General features: G+C 51.7%; 2 protein-coding genes across 2 annotated transcripts in view; both read right to left on the bottom strand.

Moving 5' to 3' along the window:
* Positions 1 to 21,986, bottom strand: part of add2 (adducin 2 (beta)) — an 84,818-nt gene that overhangs the window by 60,291 nt on the left and 2,541 nt on the right. The gene's annotated exons all lie outside the window — the stretch shown is intronic.
* Positions 944 to 21,986, bottom strand: part of tet3 (tet methylcytosine dioxygenase 3) — a 22,042-nt gene continuing 999 nt past the window's right edge. The window contains exons 2-10 of the mRNA XM_076025443.1: positions 13,759 to 16,618; positions 11,538 to 11,628; positions 9,210 to 9,303; positions 8,392 to 8,600; positions 7,829 to 7,979; positions 7,646 to 7,735; positions 7,396 to 7,533; positions 6,932 to 7,286; positions 944 to 6,847 (exon numbers count right to left, since the gene is read on the bottom strand). Coding sequence (XP_075881558.1) covers positions 5,031 to 6,847; positions 6,932 to 7,286; positions 7,396 to 7,533; positions 7,646 to 7,735; positions 7,829 to 7,979; positions 8,392 to 8,600; positions 9,210 to 9,303; positions 11,538 to 11,628; positions 13,759 to 16,618 — 5,805 coding nt within the window. The 3' untranslated portion in view covers positions 944 to 5,030. The remainder of the gene's footprint in view (positions 6,848 to 6,931; positions 7,287 to 7,395; positions 7,534 to 7,645; positions 7,736 to 7,828; positions 7,980 to 8,391; positions 8,601 to 9,209; positions 9,304 to 11,537; positions 11,629 to 13,758; positions 16,619 to 21,986) is intronic.

Genomic DNA, 21,986 nt, shown 5'->3' with positions numbered 1-21,986 from the left:
ACGGAGGACAGCAGGGTGTTTGGTTTTCATCATTCTTTCAGAGGCTGAGATGTAAGTTGTTCTGGGTGAGAGGTGGAACAAGGCTACAGGCATATGTTTAGTTTGTATAGGTCTTTGATTACATCACGACAAGTTCATTTCATAATGGAACTGAAAAAAACAACATTTGTCTGATAACCAATGAAATGGTTTCCTGAGTTTTATTTCAGTTCTTGTGGTATTTCTGCGGCGTAGATGTATTATCAGAATGTGAATGGATTTCTTTCCTTTCACACAGTCTTTTTCACACTTCAACGCACCTGCTCCTTTTGTGTGCTGCCACAGCAGCCTGTCACTTGCCTCTTAGCACCGCAGTTCTGCTTTTCTCCCGCTTATTATTCCACGAGCTTAGTACCCCATTGCGACCTGTTACCTGGTGACCTCGAGATAACCGTTTTCTTTTATCTTTTTGTAAATTATTCAACATTTTATTCATTCATCTTCTGTGACCCTTCCCGCAAATTAATGGGTTGAAGCTCCTTTCCCCCAGTTTTGCCAGACTGTTTATAATCATCCGTAACTTGTGCTAACCTTACTGTGTCTGTATTCAGCATCATTTATTCAAGTTTCCAATATTTCATATAAATAGTGAGCACACAGTTCTGTGTTATTGGTGAATAGGTGAATAGATGAATGACCTTCATCCTGCGACATTTCAGGTTGAGTTGAAAGGATGCTTTGACACTACGACAGAGCTTGATTTTTATTGGAAGGCAAGCAAAACCGCAGCTTTCAAGCTCTGATTCGGACCACGTGTGCTCCAAATCATCTTTGTATGGACTGTTGTTTCTAGGGCTGCTGTGATTGGCTCCTATGACCCAGCAATGGATGTTGGGTCTCACTGCATTGGCTGTGTCGCTGTCCAACACCCCTAATGAAAAAAGATCACTCCACCGCACGGCAGTTTTTCATGTCAATGTTTTTATTTATCGCGCAACATAAAACAATATTGTGGGCTCTTTTCTTTTCTTTTTTTTTTCTTTTTAAACCACATACACTATGTATTCACATAATACACCATACAGCTACAAAGAGAGAGAGAGACTGAACAAAAACACGTCTTTGTTTTTACATACTGCATCCTTGACATGAAAAATAATGAACCAAGAACAATCCTGAAACTGAAAAGAGGAATGTAGCTGCCAGTTGTGTAGGTTCACTCTTGTCTAGACTCTTTTATCCATTTTATCTTTTTTTGGGCGCGGGTCCCAGTCTTTGACCCTAGTTGTGGAGAGATTACATGAGGTGTTTTTGTCAGTGAGATGCATACGTGCGAGTGAGAGAAAGACAAAAAAAAATATACAAGGTGGCTGGAGAGAGGAGGTTGGGAGGGGGGTGGGGGGCGGGGGGCGGGGAGGGGAGGGGGGAGGGGAGGGGGGAGGGGGGGTGGAGGACGGGCTCGGAAGGAAGCCGCTTTCCTGGTTCTGTCCCAACACCTCAGCTATTTCAGGTATGGTCGACGTGCACAACGCGGCCGGGACAAACTTTTCCCACAGCCTCGCGTGACGCCAAACGTGCGAGCCGCTCGACAGTCTGAGCGTGACTCTGCGTCTCCATTCTAATGGATTCAAGTAGACGTTGGACTGAGGGGATGTTGTGAGAATCGTCTGAGGCCGAGGCTGAGACTTTGTCTGTGGGAGAGTCAGCACCAGAGCAGCTTCCCTCCCCGGAAACACCGCTCAACTCAGAGCAACACCTCTCTCCACCAGCAAAATTATCATCATCACACGCCCCAACATTTTCCATCTTTCTTTTTTTTTTTCTTCTTTTCTTGATTTTTACACAGTGTGTATTAAGGTGTAGTATTATAGCACCAGCTGGACGACCCCATTGTCAGGTCACAAATCTCAGTACTCGTGAAAGTTTTTTTTTTTAAAGTTTTTTTTTTAGTTTTTTTTTTTTAGGGTTCTATGATGATAGTATCAGCACCAATTAGTTAGGAAACCGTTTTGTGTGCCTTGTGCGCTGTCATTCATGTTGCTGTACCGCTGCCAGTCACCGGGTGGCTCTGTTACGTAAATGAAGGTCGGAAGAGTTTTGAGTTCGAATTTGGGGGCTGGTACTTCAACTTTACTGGTTAAGAGCATCGTGACTTCCTATGATTGCAGTTGTCACATTTTAAAAATATTTTAATTGTTTTTTTGTTTTTTAAAAAAAACGTAAACAGACTAAAATATACTCAGCGGCGACTGAACGTGCAGGATGTTGCTGCTATTTCTATGGCCTCAGTTTGCTGCCAGGTGACATGGACACAAGATGAAACAGCTCCTGTTGTCCAGAGGTGGAGCTCTTCTACTGCCCCGGGGTTTCTTTTCTTTTAACTGCAATCTACCGCAAATTCTGACTACACTGTTAAACGTCAAAGCATTCAGACGACAAACATCTTCTAAAACTCTAGAAATTGGAACTATTTACAGACGTGGGGCTTTTGAACGGCTTAAGGGGGCCAATAGAGTCTAAACCGCCAACGCTGCAGCGACAGTACAGCACGATGACGGAGCGCACAGTGACACACAACACAGCAGGACCAAGTGTTGTTTACGTTTGTTGAGGGTAGTCGGACTTCAAAATACCCCCCCACACCCATCTTCCATGATTTACTTACTATCCTTAACCACTTAAATAATCTTACCTAAATATTTTAATATTTACATTTTTTTTTTAGCTCTCTCTTGAGAAAAAACAAAACAAAAAACAAAACAAAAAAACAAAACAAGAAAAACCCCAAAGCTTCAAGTTGTCAATAATCGGCTCTTTCTTATCATCATTAAAATCAAGATTAAAAGTGCTTTTATAAATCTTTTCTTCTCTATGTACAATTTGTATTAGCTATATAAAAAGATGAAAAAAACGCAAATAACATCAAAGACAATCATCATCACCATGTAATAATAAATAATAGTAGAAAACACAACAAATTAAAAAAAAAAAAAGAAAAGAATAAAATGTATATGGAGCTCTGAAGCAAAACAAAACAACAAAAACAAAAGGACTTCTGCATGATTCTCTTCCCTCAGTAGCATGTTGTGATTGTGACCAGTGTCTCTACAGCGTGAGGTAGAGAGCTGGAGACCCGACAGGCTATTTGGAGCAAACAGCACCGGAGGAGCCACACAACTGGACAACAGTCCGATGTTCAGACCTAGGAACCAACCAAGTCAACGTGGGACTCAGTCTCTCTCTTTGGCTTTTCACTTTTACACACACACACACACACACACACACACACACACACACACACACACACACACACACAAAGGGAGAGATTCCTTGGTTCCCGCCTTCCTCTCGGCACTGTTGTCTTCCCTGCGAACGGCTCGCCTGAGTCCTCTCGCAACTCCTTCACAAGCAACACAGTTGCGGGAAACCGATTAAACGATACAACGACAGACGCTCCCTTCCCACGCGAAGGGAATTGGGTTGAATGAAAAAGAGGAGGCGACCCCCTGATCCCTCCGCTGGCTGCCGGACGCTCTGATTGGCCGGCTCTGCAGGAGGACAACAGCACCGTTGCAGAGCCGGCGGCGGGGCCTTTTTCCCGGGTGACTCAAGTGTAATTAGGAGAGCACCAGGTGAGTGTAGGAGCACCAAAGAAGCACTGCTGTCCCAGACACTGTGACCAACACCTCCCTGACATTCACGTCACACGCGGAACAAAAGCACCAGCTTCACCTGCACCGGCCAAAACCCGAGGGAACCGCTGCAGGAGAGAACAGCAACAGCCCCCTCTGCTGTCCACGGATGGTAAAAAGAAGCACCAAGGCAGCGTTCGTCATCGGCGCCCTCTAAAGGTTTCACCGCGAAATGCTCACCACCTACTCGGATGGGGAAAAATGGAAGATAAAGTGTCCCACCTGTTTTACCGCCATGTAAGACTGCAGATCAGACTCAAAGTGATGTTTGCAAAACAGCAATGACTGACTTCCACCTTTTCACACGCAAGAAACCAGAATTCATAATATTCTTTCTCAGTGTGGAAGGAGGTGGACGAGGCCGCATGCAAGACCTCACGGCTGAGTCCGATTTGAGACTGAGCACCGAGCAAAGTGCAGCATCGAGCGCCACGAAACTGGAGCGGAATGAGAAGAAGTCAGAGCTGGAAGCTGAGCACCAGTGGGAAGCTGGAGGGACACGGAGGAAGAGGAAGAGCACGTCACATGACCAGCGGGCAAGAAAGAAGAATTTTAGGTTTTACACTGGATTGTTTTCAGGCGTCTGAATCATGATTATCTCCCAGCTAAAGAAAAAAAAAAAAAAGCTTGATTCTCTGGAGCGGAAAAGAGAAAACTATGAATTTCTCGGCGGCGCATTTTGTCAATTGACAAAATGCGCCGCTCAGAGGAAAGATCAGTGGAAAGGTTTCTAACGTACAAAAGTGACCCGTCTTGCCCGGCAGGTGACGGCTCCTCCTCCCAGTACAACTGGAAGATTGGTTGACAAGAAGAAAAGGTCAGAAAGCGTTTCCGAAAAAATGGAAAAAAAAAATAAAAGCAAGTGTCCGGGGTGAATCGGACTGATTCAAAGAAAGTACAAAACCAAACACAGTCACGTCATTAATAATAACATAAATGAAAACAGCAATAATAAAAAATAAACAAGTCTTCATTATAATACCTGTAATAACAACATTGACAGTAACAATAGCGATCATAATAATATTGATAATAATAGCAATAATTAGAATCATTAAAATTCTATAAACAAGAAGAAAACAAAACAAAACAAAAAACAAATGGAGTTCCTCTCCGGGGAAGAGAGAGGAAGAGCACCACAGGCAGCGTTTTGCCAAGACCAAACCGCTGCCTGACATGAGGTAAAAACAATAAAATCGTCCCCTCCTCAAAAGTGGGACCGCGGAGGGAGGGGCGGCAGGATGGAGAGACGCCAGACTGCGGGACGGCTAAGAGACATTCATCCTGCTCGCTCACTGCTCTCTCCGCTCCTCCACGGCGTCACCGCCGCCGTGCAGCCACCAGTCAGTTCGCCACGCCTCACACAAAGTAGCTGTAGGGCCCCGTGAGGCGGGTGAAGGCATAGGGAGACACAGTAACGACAGAGGTGGTGTTGAAAGTGGGCGCCAGCCGCGTCACCGGGCCCTCCCTCTTGTCTTTCAATTGCCCAGGTCCTGGACTAGCACCTGCCGCCGAGGCCCCCCACTTGCGTTTCTTGGAGAGGGCCTTAATGTCCTCCTGCGAGAGGCCGAGCAGCGCCGCCTCCTGCTGCCGCTGCAGCGCGCGCTCCGCCAGCAGCTTCATCTTGGCCTCCCACACGGCCAGGCCATGCATGGGCTGGTTGAGGTTCTTGTGCTGGTAGAAGACCAGGGAGATGCGGGTGGGGTGGGAGCGATTGGGCCTCTTGAGCGGCGTGGTGGCGTGCAGCTCCCGACGGGCGCACTCGATCAGGATGGAGCCGTGAGCCGGCGCCACCGCCACGCCGCCTATGTTGGGGTCTAGGAAGTTGTGCTCGCTGTCGGACCACACCTCGTCATCGTCGTCGTCGCGGTCCCTCGTACTCTCCGCGTCGCTCTCGGCCCGGTTCGGCGTCCAGCAGGCCTGGTCCGACTGCTGCAGGGCGTCGGGGAAGAGGCGGCCCTCGGGGGCCGGGGACGGGGTACTTCCTGCCAGCGAACCTCCGCAGGACTTCCAGGCCTTCTCCTGGAGCCCCAGGGGAGTGGAGCACCGACTCTCCCCGGTCTTGGACCAGAGCTTGTCGGGGTAGGCTCCCGCCGGCGTGCTATGCTTCAAACCCGGGTTGTATGCCAGCGGCCCCATGGTCCAACCGTTGGGCTGAGGGCTGGGAGCAGGGCTGGCCCAGTGCCTAGGGGTAGCTGGGCCTGGGGTTCCAGGACCTGGGGTACCTGGACCTGGGTTGGCAGGGCCAGGGGTGCTTGGTTGTGGTGTAGCCGCACCTGAGTGAGAGCTGCCAGGCTGCGGTGTACCTGGGAGAGGTGTACTGGAGCGCGGGGTGCCTGGGAGTGTGGGGCCTTGATGAAAGTGGCCGAGGTGAGGGGACGGAGACAGGGAAGGAGCTACCTGAAGTGACGGTGAAGGGGCAGGCGAAGCCATCAGGGTATTGGAGCCGGGGAAGGGGTTCCACTGCTGCGGGTAAGGAGAAGGCGGCTGCTGCGGATGCTGGTGAAGTTGCTGCTTCTCCTGGTTCATCATCAAGGCTTCAGCACCTTGTCTTGGAGTAAGACGGCCATCCCAAACCATACTTCCATTGGACATATGGCCCGGCCAGGCTGCAGGATGTGTACCAGGTGTGTTGGACCTGGACTGGACCGGGGTCGTAGACCCTTCGTAAACCGGCACATCCATAGGCTCCTGTTTGATGATCGGCGTTCCCCTGCCGGAAGGCTCAGATGTGACGGAGGAAGGACGGGACTGGCTGTACTCTCTTTGGCCACTCTGGTTTGGCGGATTTGCCTGCATCGGGTACCGGCCATCAGCCTGGGCCAGCCGGGCCTGTAGGCTCTGGATGTCTGGCTTCTGATCCTCCTGCTCCACCTTGATGCCGGTTCTATGCAAAGCACCGTTTCGACCCTCGTAGGTCCTCAGCTTGCGGGGGAAAAGTGCGTTGGGGGGGTAGTTGTAGAAGCCGTTGTGCATGGCGGACAGGCTCTGGTGGTAACTGTTGACTGGGTCAGGTGCAGAGGGATGGCCGGTCGGGGTGAGGCCTCCCCTTGCATAGTAGGCAGGGTGTGGACAGATGTTATTGAACGGGTCTGCTGCCTGCACCGGGTGACCGTCCATGGATCCGTTGAAGTGCTCCTTCTTGATGTTAGGCTTCACCTCATGCTTTACAATTGCTGAAAGGAAATTTTAGACTTAATAAAAATATTTCAGACTTCTTTCATTTCAATTCTTTCTGATAGAAATATAGAATATTTTACCTTTGTTATCTTGGGGGTGCGGGGAACCGGTGACACAGATCTCAGCCTTGACCACGTTTTTTTCTGGCCCCTGGCCCGTCTGCTGCATGAGCTTGTTTTTCTTCTTCTCCGTCGAGGCCTTCTTGGCCTCCAGCCTGCGCTGCCGGCACGATTTGGCCGGCTCGGGCAGCCTACGCACCTCCCGGCGGAAGGCCTGAAGGACCTGGATGGCTCCCGTCTGCATCTTGAGGCGCTGCCCCTCCTCGCTGCCAAACTCGTCGGTCAGGGAGGCCCTGTAGAGGGGCAGCACGTGGAGCTGTTCATCCTCAGGTAACTTGGTCACCTCGCGGTTGTCCTCCTTGGTTAAAGTGCACACCTGGCAGAAGACGAGAAGACGACAGTCAGTCACAAGACGTCTCGCCATGTGAGAAATTTATTTGCACAAAGTCAAACTCTACGGTACACTCTCATGAGATCGTACGTACCACCGTGCAACCGTTGTAGAGGTTGTGCTGGTCCTTGTGAGCGTGGGCACAGAAGTCCATGCAAGCGGTGACCCCGGAGAATGGACGGCCTTCCTTCAAGCCCAGCCGGCAGTCTGGAGCTTTGGACTCCGTCAGGCACTGAAAGACACAGGGGAAATCTTTGTTAGCGATACAAAGACATGCTCAAAGTTTTCTCGCAGGAACTCGACTCTCGCGAGTGAGAGACCCGTGGAAAGATTTGACCACTGACCTGGTTGCTGTATGCCTGTGGAGCCAACCTCTTGTACAGAGGACCCACTTCAGTCGCCAGATGCTGGAATCGATCCCTGAGTTTTCCCTCCTGGTGAGGAAAAAAAACATGGACCGGGTCAGTATGGGCAGGTTTGTTCCCCCACGGAGCTACGATAGGATGTGTGAATGTGACCTACGGTACCTCGTCTGGTCGCTCCCCCTGCAGCCGGAACTTGCGTGGCGTTTTGCTGCGGGCGTACTTGCAGCCGTTAAAGTACATGCTCCAGGAGCAGCCGAAGGAGAAGGACGCGCCGCACGAGTCGGGGTCCTTGCCTTGACACGCACACGTTCGACTAAAGGGGGAGACAGTGAGAAAAGTTAAAGTCCCAGTGAGGAGCTGTGGTCAGCAGTAGTGCTGCACCCGGGAATCATTGGGTGGTCAAACCCCCCAAGTCCAACCTCTAAGTGCCAAACAGGGAGGCACTGAGTACCGTCTTTGCTAGTCTTTGCCATGATGTGGCCAGGGATCGAACCCACAACCTCCCAGTCTCAGGACGGACACTCTACCACGAGACCACTGAGCTGGTTAACGCAACAGCTTTGACATTTAAATGCATTTGTGCACATTTCGCGTCACATTTCTGTTTCCAATGGCCTCCGTAGAATTGAAGGAGAGTCAAACAGACTGGTATAGTTTCAGCACAGGTCAAACTGGTAAAACGCAAAAAACCCTTCAAATAAACCCAAAATAAATTATCCCCTTACTCGTCGTTGAGGCCGCAGCGCCGGCTGGTGGGGTTTCCATATTTGGTGAGGCTGTCGGTGAGGTCGTGGTACAGCATGTCAGCCAGACCCCGTGGGATTCCCTCCCAGGCCATGATGAGGATGATAATGACAGCGTTCTCGCAGTGGTGGCCGGCGCGCTCCCGCACCAGACACAGCAGCTTCTCCTTCTCGCCACTGCGACGGATCACCTGGCAGGACAGAGTGCGTGGTTTCATTTTTTTTTCCCCAACATACAGTTGGCCAGGATCCACACAGTGCTTGTTTTAAAAAGGCAACTCTGTCAAAAATACTGCAGAGTTGTTTCACCTTCAACAGCTTTTGTTGAAACGGTTGAGCAGCTCGTTTGACACAAAGTGCAGCGTTACACATTTAAAAAAAAAACCGGAACATTGCTTATTTTTTAACTCTTTGTTTTTAAGTAAGTGGACTCAGTGAGTTTACAACAAATCTTCTTCACTATCCAGAACAAAAGACTTTCAAAACATTAATCCCAGATACCAAAGAAATTGCATACATTCTTAAATTAAATAAATTTAAACCAAAGCAATGTTTGACACTCTTGCTTGAAAAGTGACACCAATAATTACTGGTCAAAGAACTGAAGCTGAACAGATGGATGTTTTTTTCCGATGTAGTGAGACAGAGGGAGAGAGAGAGAGAGAGCTATTGCTATTGGCTGCCTGCTGCCCTCCCTCTCTCCGCCCTCTCCCGCCTGCGGTGGGCAGCAGCTCTCAATCCACAGAGCGGTAAAACACACATTTGCTAACGATTGGCTGCCAGGTCGGCGAGGCACTCACCCATTTGGCGATCGGACATCCACGTGAGCTCTTGCCTTCCTTGCCGGTGTACACCACCTTCTCCACCCGGATGGCCTCCCCTTTCTGTCCATACCTGTGACACAAAGAGGGAGGAAGACATGCTAGCGGTTCATGGTCTTCATCATCGGTTCCTCCGTCTGTCTGACGTTTATAATAATAATAATGATAACAATGTTGCTTTTCACATGTTTGTTAAGAGACAGGTGTAGGAGGACAGAACCTACACCTTGCTGGGGTTGTTATCACTAATCTAGGAGTGGTATCAGTGCCCTCTGTGACGTCACTAAGGGGTGATTTCCTGAAATGTGTGTTTTTTACACGCACGTTCTGAAAAGCAAAGTATGTAAAAGAAAAGAAAAATCAAGTTTTATCATTTCTAGGTCAGATCAAACGCTGACCGGGTGAAAACATTATTCACTATAACGTGGGACCTTTAAATGCGCAAAAGAGAATGTTTGCTTTTTATTTTAGGAGCCGACCAACGTGAACAGATCAGTGGAATGAACTGGGAGGACGACCTGAGTCACCTGCAGCCTGCACAGCTGCCTTTGGCCAGAATGGTTTTGGTTTTGCATGAACTCTACACTGGTACACCACACAGGACCCATTTGCAAGGAGAATCCATTCACCCAGTGAATTATGGGTATCTCTGTGCCAGGCTAACAAAAGAGAGCAACCGAAAACAGCGAACACCACTTTGCACCAAGCCGCCGACTTGGCCCCGGAGCTGCTTTTGTGTTTGACTTTCAGCTGCTCAACGGGCACTTTTCCACCTGCCCTTCAATGGAAACTCCTTCACTGACATCACCGGGGCTTTTAGAGCTTCCTGCACCGGCAACAATAATGTTTTTTCCTGCACCCACCACACGCAGGCGCCAAACACTCAGCTGAAAGCAAAGGGAGAGGAATCCAGGAGGGGAAAAAAAGCACAACTCCACCAATTTGTGGACTGCTGTCTGCGATCCTGTTGAGAAGATGACTTAGTGCCATCTGTGTCAGGGACAGGCCTACGTCAGCAGCAGTTCTGCTCAGATTTTCATTGACAGGAGGAAATAAATCAGAGCTCAGAGGACTGGAGCGGTTTGTGGAAACATGAGCACGCGGTGGAGACACCAAGGTGTCTGAGCAAATGATGTAAAAAGTGGGTGTAGCGACACGTGAGTAGGAGGAGGGGGAAGGGCACGAAGAGGCAGAGGTCAGGGGTCGTGTCGGGGCGGGTCAGTGCTTGTCAGATGTGTGTTCACGGCCCGGATCAGGTCTCCGGCCGGTGTGATACCTGCCTTTGTGGAAGCTTCAGCCCTGAGCAGAATGGGTTTTGACGGCCAGCACAGAGGCTGCTGCTGCTGAATGGAAGCCCCGCCCCCCTCCTTCAGAAGGCCGGGGAGTGGGCTCCGTCACCACAGGAGTGGCTCAGCTTGGGTCGGGGGTGGGTCAAAGGTCAGCTGAGGACATTGGAGTCCCGAGTCTTATGTCACCTCTCACACAGCACAGTCATCCCAGGCCGAGAAAACCCCCGTCCCCATTCATTGCGCTCGCTCTCCGGGGACTAATGACTCAAAGTGCCGCCTCTGCAGAGAGCGGCCACATCTACGGCCCTGCTATAAAAAAAAAAATCACCGCTGTTAAAGCTCGGTGTTGTGGTCTTTGTTGACGTGTGGCCGCCGCTCACCGTGTCTCTATATGGAGGACTCAGGAAGAGCCGGTGAGCTTCAAAATATCATGTGTTGCATCACCCTGATCACTCCCATTTACTGAAACCCTTCAGTAAATGGGAGTTTAAATATACTCTTTACTCAGCTGCCCACTTCTTCATGCTGTGTAATTATTAGAAAACTCTTTTTAGAATCCTTAAGTGAGAAAGAAAAAACCATGCCTGATGTAATTTTTTGCATTTTTTTTACCTTAAATGGCATCACTTCCCCTTTTTTTAAGCATTCGGAACAGGCAACCCCAGTGTGTCAAAAGCAACCAAATGAATTAATTTTTGCACAGTCCATCAGTCCGCACTCTGAACAATTTTATTCATCTTCTTCTTCCTCTTCCTCCCACTAATCCTTAGCTATCGTCTCCTGCTTCTGTCTGTTATGCTGCTGCTGTACTGATGATACTGATACTTCTTGTTCCTCCTACTGGATTCTGGGTCACAGATTCCCTGAGGAAAAAAATGTGTGTGTGTGTGTGTGTGTGTGTGTGTGTGTGTGTGTGTGTGTGTGTGTGTGTGGAGCGGGTGGGGGTGAGGGAGATTAAGGGAAGCGAGAGTGTGTAGGAGTGAGAGAAACAATACAGGAAAAGGAGAGGAAGGCTCACCTCGTCTCCATCAGGTCTCGTATGGAGGCTACAGTCGGTCCAGAGCCCAGATGATTGTAGTAGGGACCCTCATCTTTCTCCAAGATTTGTTCTAGGGAAACATACCAACGCAGGTTAAAAACATAAACGTCTCAAAATTATATCAAGAGACAACAAATAAGGAACTGTATTTATACTGATTTTCCTGCAACAACCACATCATCTTAGCTGAAGCGAAGCAACATTCCTTTTCCAATCAAGACAAATCCTTTAACTTCATGTGAGAAGCCGATCTGTGTCTTTGCTCGTTGTCTCCTTGGAGAGTTTTGCAAACACTGCAGTCTCCCGGCGATGCAGCCTTTTTGTAGTGACCCAAAAGATTACCGCGTTGCATGTGAGGCAACCATTGAAGGGTGCGAGGGGAGATCAGTTCCCACAAATCCACTGACAAACACACAGAGCAGCTGCGAGTCCGGGGTGTGGCGCGAGTGTTTGTGTGTGCACATCAGACACCTAACATTTTTGAGGCAGTAATAAAAAGCCGAGCCACAAAAGAAAAAAGGTGTGTTGTGTATTTTGCAAGCGCCGGTGGAAGATGTCGTCATATTAGTGACTTTTTCTTTTGTTTAATTAGCGTTGAACTCTTTCAATATGAACGCCGTCTTTCACTGATTTTGAAAACTTTTGAGTTCACTGAACTTTTCTTTACAGTGTTTTGTGAATGAGTAATGTTAATCGCCTTGGTGTTGCGCCTCCAGCTGTCTGGAGTGTGTTACCGACGGACAGTGGAGCACAGACCGCTGCCGAACAACTCTCTGGAAGCTGCCACGGCACGCTCACACAACACTTGACTACACACCCTGACATGAGGCATTATGACAGCATTTGATTAGCCCTCCTTTAATCATCATGGGAAGCTAAAATAGTAAGTTTGAAGTCGTATTAAATTAGATTGTCCGAACCAAAAACTTCCTACAATGTCAGATCTTGTTGCCTGACTTGACATCTAACTGTGCAAAGACTAAATTGTTGTTTAAATTTTTTTTTTTGCCAATAGAACCTACACTGGGTAAAATAACTAGCTAAACACACCTGCAGTTTGTTGGAAAAGTGGATGGACACTCGAAGTTATGTTTATCTGCATGTGTGTCTGGTTTAGAATTATTATGAGATCATATTCCCTTGTTGGTTGCTGGTAGCCACAAGGGCGGGGCTCAGGCAGGAAGTGGAGGAGTCATAGTAAATTCTTATGTGGAAATTGGCTGGTGTCAGCGTATCGCGGCCATCCCAGCGAGTGTGTGTTGACAGACCTTCTAATTCCAGTGGAGTGTTTGGCTACGGGGAGTTGACGGGCCAGTGGATAACTCAGTAGTACTACGCAGACTGGCTGTCTGCCAGTCTATACAAGTAACACTTGTATAGAAGCTGCTTCTAACAAGTGTTACTCTGCTACTGCCACCACTGATAAAAAAAAAAAAAAAAGCCAGAGGATGGAAATTGTCTATTTTGTGCAGATGTCAGTCTGTGTGGTCTGTAATAACGATAGTTTTAGAACTTTCAGAGACACAAGTGGCAGCGTTGAGGGCAAATTCTCCTTAAACTAACTCATCTACCTGTTGTCTTGTTAATGCCAATACAGGGAAAATAAAGACTTCCAATGTTGGGCCACCAACTGTGGTGGAAAAGATTCTACCAAACTATTGGACCGAACCCCTTTTCTATCAAACAAAGCCTCTGCTCTGCTTTCCCGCTGGACCCCAACACAGCACAAAAAGGCTCCCTCTGCCAGCTTTTCCATTGTTCTGGCCTGCTGCCTTCACTGGCTCACACTGTCACAGGCTAAAGGCTCACGGTGGAATGCCCTGGCAACGTACACATTCCTAAGACGCTGAGAAAACAACCTAGAGAGAGAGAGGGAGATTCTAAATTAAAAGAGAGAGTAAAAGCCGTTGGATCTGTAAAGCACCAAGTGTGACATGCCGGAGTGTTTATAGTATTAGGTCAACATGGAGTGAAGCCCTGGTGTAGAAAATTCTTCCTGAAAAATACCAACGTTCCCTTGTTTCTTCGAGCCGCTTCAGCAAAAAAGCCTTGACTGCCTGCCATTGTATACAGATTTACAGATGTTAGATTTAAGCTGTGTGGGGACAGTGTTAAGTGCTTGCCGGAAAAGTGCTGATGCAGGATGCCAACAGACCCAGAACCAAACCTTTTCTTCACAGACGCAAGCACAGGGACTTACCAACACAGGTACAGGTGGGGAACTCTGCCTGCAGGTCCTTGGAAGGAGTGTCCAATAAGGTCTTGGTGGGGGTGTCCAGGTAACGCAGGGGAGACTCCAGGAAGCCTCTGAGGGATGGAGAAGACGGCAGACCATCCTTGGTGGGCGTGTCCTCCTCGGAGTAGCATGTGGTGGAAAGGACTGTGATATCACCCGATGACTCTATCTTCATTCGCTTGGGAAGCGGAGAATCTGGCACGTTGAATGTGTCCTCTAGTACACCGGTCTGCTTGTCCAAAGCAGCCTCTGGACGCAAAGAGACAGGCAGAGGCCCTCCTTGCAGATTCTGCTTGGGGATTTCTGTAGATGCCTGCTTCAAGTCTGCTTCACTTTTGGTCCCTGACTCATCCTTGTCCACTTCCATCTTCTGATCATTTTGATGAGGTGCGGAGTTGGATTGAGTAGTAGCGGAGGGAGTCAACTGGGATTTGCAAGGGGCAGTCGCACTCGGGTCCTGAGGACTCGTCTGAGACAGACTACCTGGCTGCGGGGCTGCAGCATTGCCCTCCACCGGCTGACTAGCAGGCGCATCCTGCGTGTCCCCAAATTCAGCCTCAAACTGGCGGATCAGTTCTTCGTACTTAGGGTCGATGTTGATGAGACTCGGTAACTGTGAGGTGCTAGACAGAGATGTGGAGGTCAGAGGTGTAGTGGTGCTGGTGTTACAGAAGGCCAGGCTGCATGCCCTCTCTATGTCAGCATTGGCTACAGTGGTCACAGGAGGGACTGGTTCCGACACTGCAGAGACAATGGAGGAGGAATTTGTCGATGTGTCAGAAATGGATACCTGAGATTGGGCTGGGGCAGGGTGGCCTGCAGCAGCAGCCTGAGTGGAGTTACCGTATAGGGGCAAAGATGGGATGTTGGCGGGTTGCAGGCTGTTCAGTGTTGGGCCCCTGTCTGCCATGAAGACCGGTGTTTTCTGTACGGTAATCTGGGACTGAGGCATGAAAATTGGCATGGAGGACTTCTGCTTTGTCTTCTTGATGATTATCGGTTTAGGTTTAGGCAGTGGGGAGCCCATGGGCATCCCGCTCATATCTTTTATGACCGGAGATCCTTGGCTGCTTTTCTTCTTCTTGGGTTCCTTTTGCTCCTGTTTAATAGGGAAATGTGGAAATCCTTCCGTCGCCACCTGCTGCGGCCACCACTTTTTCAAGTTTTGGAGCGCCATCGGCGCATGAGGGCCGGGTGCTCCAAAGCCAGGGGAGTGGTTAGAGAAGAGGTTCCTCTTATAATGAAGGTGCTGTTGTAGAGCTGCTTGGCCAGGAGAGAGGGGAGGTCCCGGGTAGTGCTGTCCCTGCTGCTGAGAAATAGCCATGGAGGAGGCGTGATGGTAGTGCTCGCTCAAGTCCTGCTCTTGTTTGATCTTGGACAAAGCGGGGTTGTCCTGGCCCTGGACATTTTCATTCTGGCAGAGCCTGGGCTGCTGTGTGACTGGAAGCTTGAAGGGGCCGCTGCGTAACTTGCTGCTTGTGTCTCCCAGTAGCTGTTTAAGCTCTGACATGGGATCTGAGCTACTGTGAGGTGCAACGGCGTAGTGGGACTGCGGCTCAGATTTTGCACACATCCACGGGCTCTTCTGTTCAGATATTTTGCCAGAGCCCTGCTGCCACTGCTGGGGGTTCGGGCTGAAGCTTGGATGTTTTCCCTGACCAGGGAAGGGAGAGGTAGAGGACGGGAGAGGGCTAGCATGCAGAGGCTGGCCCTGCGACTGGGGCCGGTGGTGCTCTGAGGACGCCAAAGCCTGCTGGCTGGTGTGCAGTCCCGGGGGGACTGACTGTGAGCGTGAGGAAGATGAGTGCATGCCCGGAGAAGACAGGGTTGGGCCAGTGCCATTTGGGGGATACGCGGGGAAACTGGGGATATGATGTTTGTGATGGAGGTTTCTGTGGTATGGGCTCTGACTCGGGGAGCCGGCAGCTTGCGGACCAGTCCCAGATAGCTGTGTTAGGGCCTCTATTGCAATAGCTGTCTGAAGACTTACGTTCTTTTCCTTGGCAATGGAAAGCACCTGGGGCGAGCAGGGAATTGGTGGTTTGGGCCCGGGCCCTCGGTCTGGATGAGCTCCCTGTTGCTGCTGATGGTACGGTGAGGATAGATGGTGTCCACCGTTCATCTGGGGGAAAGGCTGGGGATGAGGCTGAATGTGGGATTGCGGCCGGTCTTGGGGTGTATCAGCCATCTTGCAGGCCCCCGGATCCTCGTTGGTTGCCAATTTGATTTTCTTCTCTAGCCACTCAAGGTAGTCTGGGCAGTCGGGTCCGTCACAATTGCAGTTCGGGGGCTTGTGCCCGTGTTTGGCCTGGCTCAGGGCAGTTTGCAGCGTGTTTAAGTCCTCCGGAGGCTGGCAGCTACCTTTCGGAGCCCCTGCAGAGAGTCTGCTTTGGGCCCCCTCGGTGCCCATCTCCTGGGTGAACTTCTCATACAGCTGGGCCGTCTTGGGCTTCACGGGGCACAAAGGGGAGGAGGATGGTGGCAAGGAGCCGGCAATGGCGGAAAAAGCCACCAGGTTGTGGGCGTCCTCCATGGCTGCGTGGTGGACAGGCTCGCCCGGGTTTGAGCCGCGGCCGTTGCTCCAGCACGGCTGCTGCGGTTGGCCGTCACTGACTTTGCAGTGTCCTGACGCCCACTGCCTGGGAGGCACGCTCCCGGCCCTCTGCTGCTCTGTGTCCATGGATGTTTCATCATCGTTAGGGTAGCTATTTGCCCCATTGGCCAGTTCCAGGCTCAGCGCGCCTTCCTGGAGGCGGTCATGTGACCCAATTTCCATCTGGCCTCCACTTCTGGGGCCATCCACCGAAATGACTTTGCAAACAGTCTGAAAGACAAAAAAAAAGAAAGAATCCAGTGAACACGAGTGGAATTTGTACACGGCACATTAATCACTTTTGAGAGATTCTTTTGCATTATTCAAACGTAATCAAGAAAAATTATGCATTTCGCAGAAGCAGATTTTATATTCATAAGCAACATGTTCAACTGTTGTGAGGCTCCATTCCTTTCTTCCAGGCCCGTGTCCAGAGTTTCCCTCTCTCCTCCTCCTCCCACAGATCACACAGCTCTGCAGGGTCGGGTCAGCAGAGCGAAGGGAAAAACTGGACGGACAATTTGCTTTGGTTTGTAATGGTCTCACAACAGGCCACTGTGTTGTCGAGCGAGTCCTGGGTCATGTGACGCAGCCTCGCTGTTGTCCATAAACACACTCTTTGCTCCAGATTTGGATGAGCTATGCAAAACATGTATCCCGCGGTGGCTGTCAAGAGCAGGAGCTCGGCTGAAACTGAGCCTCAGTTCCAACTGGTGCCTTTTCCTTTTTTTTGTTTTGACGGGTCGGAAAATGTATTATTATTGCTATTATTGTGCAACCAGGTTAATGTTGACAATAATCAGACACAAGGTACCATCACAAGCCCACGTGTTCCTCCCAATCCTGACTGATTTTTTAAAAACTTATTGTACAACCTTACTGTACAAACATTTTCTCAAATTTTCCTTCAAGTAAGAAATTAAAAGGCACATTTCGGGCGAGACACTCAAAGTAACACACTTGTCACAATCTGTGGTATCTCCTTTGACTGTGACCTCAAGAAGCTGTGTTTTTGTGTGTATTTTAGCTGCTCTCAAGGTTTATATCATTGGATTTATTAACATCCAGAGGGCTGCAAAAAATGTGTTTACATTTTTGAGTAACATTGTCGCAGTTACAGGCTGTGTAGCAGAGCACTCCAGCCAAGCGTCTGACTGCTTCTCCTCAGTTGACCTCGATACGGCAACCATGTTGGCACGCGAGCCAAAAATAATGCAAACACACAACCTGAACCCGTGTCGGGTCACCTTTCAAACGCTGTCTGTTTACGAGCAGCGGCGGTTGCTTTCGCACCAAAGCGACTGGCTGGTGACTAGTGTAGTGTGTGTGTGTGTGTGTGTGTGTGTGTGTATGTGTGTGTGCGCACACGCGCCAGTTCCTCATTATAAACAAATGAGCGTGGAGGGGAATGACAAACTGATATAAGCCAAGGACAGGCTGGGAAATCATTGACGTTGTTCCTTTTTGCGGTCGATTGACTCTTCTCGTTGTGATCACAACGTGAGAGGGAAATAAACCCAGAACAGACACACAAGAAATCAGGGCGACACCTTCACAGCCACTCCAGTGTGTTCAGTCTACAACAGAGCGGTGGTGGCGTCGGCGTCGGCTCAGGGTCCCATGCCCTTGCACCACCCCTCCACTGACAGCAGACACAACAAGAGCTGAACTGAGATAAACTGTCACACACACACACATACACACACACACACACACACACACACACACACACACACACACACACACACAGCAACTGAAAGGGCTTGCGGCTGCCGGCGGAATGAAATCCAGCATCCCCGCGACTCAAGCGTGACTGGACGGAGCCTTTCGAGGAGGCTCACCACTGGCTGGACTCCAGGCAGTCCCATCTACTGGGTCGGTGTCTGTCGGCGTAAGGGTTCCCGCCAGGGGGTGGGGGGGAGGAGAGATAAGGGGCGGAGGGAGGGGGAGGGGTGGTGGCGGCTGAACAGCCGGCGTGCGCTACGTGATGAGAGGCCCCATGTCTGCACTATCGGTAGCATCAGATGTGAAAGAGGAAGAGAAGCTTGGCAGCCGGGGGGGGGGAGGGGTTGTGAGCGGCTGTTATGAGAACTGCAGCGTGTGTCGAAACACACACGCGATGACACGCAACAACAACGGCGACGAGGTCCCTGCAATCGCGCCCCACCACCACCACCGGCCCCACCGGCACCACCGGCACCGCGCTCTCTTTTCCTCTTTCTCCTCTCCTCCTCTTCGCTCTCGGCGCAAAGTTACATAAACACACGGCCGGCCGCGCACGACAACAGAATGTCACCTCCAGGCAGCTCCGCCGGAGCAACAGCCAATTAGAACAACACTTTTGTCACATGACCCCTCCCCTCCCTCTCTGCCCCTCCACGGCGTTTAAAGCACCTGGAACCCGGCGTCTTTTCACCGAGGCGTTTGGCGTCCGGCCAAGCGGCGGCGACGGCGAGCACGTGCTCTGACAAATATTTACACAGCAGACCCCTTCTCTTTTTTCACCTCCGGATCCGTCTCTCTGGAGCTGTCGCGATATTTCGCACACATTTGCCCGAGTCGGTCACGCACGCTCGCGCGCACACACACACACACACACACACACACACACACAAGGGAAGCATTAGCGCAGCTCGACCGTATCAGGTGTAGCAGCGGAACTCGTGCAGCTGAGCCCTTTAAACGCGCAGGGTGGTTTTAGCGACGGCGGCGCAGAGAGAAAGAGAAAGAGAAAAAAATCAACAACAACAACGACGACTTGGAAAAAACCCAAAAAGCAGAACATCAGAACCAGGAGGAGACAAAGCAGCTGACGGCCAGCGGGTCGGATTCAGCTCGCCAGCAAAGAGTCGACAGCTGAACCTTAATCCCAAACACACAGCGTCCACCCCTCCCTCCCAGTCCTCCCAGTCCTCCCAGTCCCCCTCCCCTCCCCCCTCCCCCAGGCTGCCGTGCCGACTGGGAGACAATATGAAGCCCGACGGCCAGCCGGCCGGCCGGCTCTCAGCTCTGCTTCTCCACTTACTTGGTCCCAGACGTCCGGACGGCGCTGCCAGTTGCCGAGCACAAAAAGCAGCAGCGGCGGGGGAGACGGAGGAGGAGGAGGAGGAGGAGGAGGAGGATGAGGAGGTGGTGGTGGGGGGGGAGGAGGTGGAGGAGGAGCATGAGAGGCTTGCCAGCCGGTACAGCAGCTCCACCACGAGCGCTCTGGCCCGGCTGCTGCTGCTGCTGCTGCTGCTGCTGCTGCTGCTGCTGCTTCCTTCTCTTCTACTGCTGTTTCTACTGCTGCTGCTGCTGCTGCTGCTGCTCCCAGCCGGTGCGGCGCTCACACGGGCCGAGCGGCGAGACGGCACACATGCATGCGTTCGCACACGTACACGCACCGAGCCGCACGCACACGTTCACGCACCTCCCCCCGGCGCCGGTGCACACGCTTCTCATTCTCCTGCCTCTCCTCTCTTATGGCCGACGCTCTCCCCTCTCTCCTTTTTCCTTTCTCATTATCTGCGCCCCCCCCTCCACCACCACCACCCTCCCCGTCTGCTCCTCCCTTCCTTCGCCCCCCTCCCCCTTTCTTTCTTTTTTTTTCTCGCTCTTGTCCCTTCAATATCCTCTTTTCTCTCTCTCTCTCTCTCTCTCTCTCTGTGTGCACATGCAGTCGGCTTCTCCCCCTCCCCACCGCCTCCCTCCCTCCCTTTTTTCCCCTCCCCCCGCCGCACTGCTCCCCTCCTCCCTCGCTCGCTCACTCTCTTCAGTGTGTGTGCAGAGCGAGAGGCCATTATCTGAGCCACGGCGGGCACGTACGATGGAATGGAGGCGAGTGCAGCGAGCAGAAAGAGAGGGAGCTGCGGGGGAGAGTCGCTAGCAGCAGCAGCAGCAGCAGCAGCAGCAGCAGCAGCAGCAGCAGCAGCAGCAGAAGCAGGCTGAGGGAGGGACGCTAGCCCAGGGAGGCTCCACGCCCTTTAACACGACTCCCTCGGCTGCATGAGATCATGTTACATACGAGCCGTGCGTGTGCGTTGTGTTGTGCTGTTGTGCGTTTTGTTTATCCACTATGAAAACCAGCAGCGCCGGGCTGGTGGGCAGAGCGCCGCGGCGACGGCCGACCAACCCGGCGGCGAACCATCGTTTCGATTCTGCGTCTTGATTTGATTTTGCTTTGGCGTTTTTTTGTTTTGTTGCGCGTTTCAATTGTCGAGCCCAAAGACAAGTTAACGCTTCCTCCTCCATTTCCATTTTTTCTCTTCCTCTCGTCCGCCGTCTCGTCCGCCCATTACATTCCTCACTCGGCGCTAAAGAAAAATAATAAGCTGCCTTGGCCCGGACTGGCGGCTGATAACGGGTCCTGCGGCTGGGAGGTGAAAACGCTGTCGAGTCGCCGAGCCGAAAGGGAAACACTGGCGGGAAGCAGGATTCAAGGCTTCAGTTTGGAGAAGCTCAGAGTTCCTCCACACACCATCCAAAATCTACCGCGATTTCACTCAAAGAGGGTTAAAACGACGACGACGGCGGCGGCGGCGACGGCAGCGGCGCGGCGGCGGCGGTGCGATTTAGCGAGATCGCTACAGCGGCGGGTAACTGGGGCGGGGGTGGGGGGTTGGGGGGGGGGCAGTGGAGGAGGATCTGACATCAACGAGCGGTGAGGAAGAGAAGCAGCGTCCAGGAGACCAGAGGACAGTTAAAGGAAAGACGTTCCGCTAATAAGTGTGGATGATTCTGTAACAGGAAGGAAGGAGAAGAAGGAGAAGAAGGAGAAGAAGAGGAGGCTGGGACTAACTGCCGGCGCCAGCTAGTGGCCGAGGAGCCGTCGCCGGCCTGCGCTGCCTCAACATGGACGGAGTTTGGGAGCAGCGGCAGCAGGAGGATGGCAGGAATGAAGGAAGGAATGAAGGAAGGGAGGAAGGAATGAAGGAAGGAATGAAGGAAGGGAGGAAGGAATGAAGGAAGGGAGGAAGGAATGAAGGAAGGAATGAAGGAAGGGAGGAAGGAAGGAAGAAGATGTCTGTTGGTCTGGAGGTGTTGGAGCAGCGTCCCTCCGGCTTGCCCAGCCTCTCCTCCTCTCCTCCTCTCCTCCGCTCCTCCTCTGCTCCGCTCCTGCTAGCACAGCTCAGAGTCAGCCAAGCGTCGGCTCTCCGGGTCCTGCGGATCGCGACCGCCGCCGCCGCCGCCACCGCCACCTGGATGTCGTAGACCCCGTTGGAGCGTCGATCCCGAGGACGAGGAAGACGGCGATGTTGGCGGCGGCAGCCCCGAGCCGTGTGAGGTGGAAGGAAGAGAAGCAGAGCGGCGGTGGTCAGGTGACCGGGCTGTGCCAATGAGCAGCAGGGAGAGCGCCAGGCGAAGGGAAGAGGAGGAGGTGGGAGAGGGGGGTGTGGCCGTGACGCAGCGGCGGCATGATGGTTGTCAGCGGCAGGAAGTCGGTGCCCGACGCCGCCGCTCAGCAGCAGCAGCAGCGGCAACTGACTGGTGAAGCTCCGCCTCCTCCGCTCAGGACCCGACTTAACCCCTCCAACACACACTCACACGGCTCCTCGCTTGTAGAGGTAGTGCGACAACACGCCGTGTCTGTGTGTGTGTGTGTGTGTGTGTGTGTGTGTGA

Source organism: Nelusetta ayraudi, unplaced genomic scaffold (assembly GCF_046127955.1).
Source record: "Nelusetta ayraudi isolate G7.1 ecotype Tasmania unplaced genomic scaffold, CSIRO-AGI_Nayr_v1 ptg000018l, whole genome shotgun sequence".
In the NCBI taxonomy this organism is placed as follows: Eukaryota; Metazoa; Chordata; class Actinopteri; order Tetraodontiformes; family Monacanthidae; genus Nelusetta; species Nelusetta ayraudi.
This window is presented reverse-complemented; position numbering and strand designations above follow the sequence as displayed.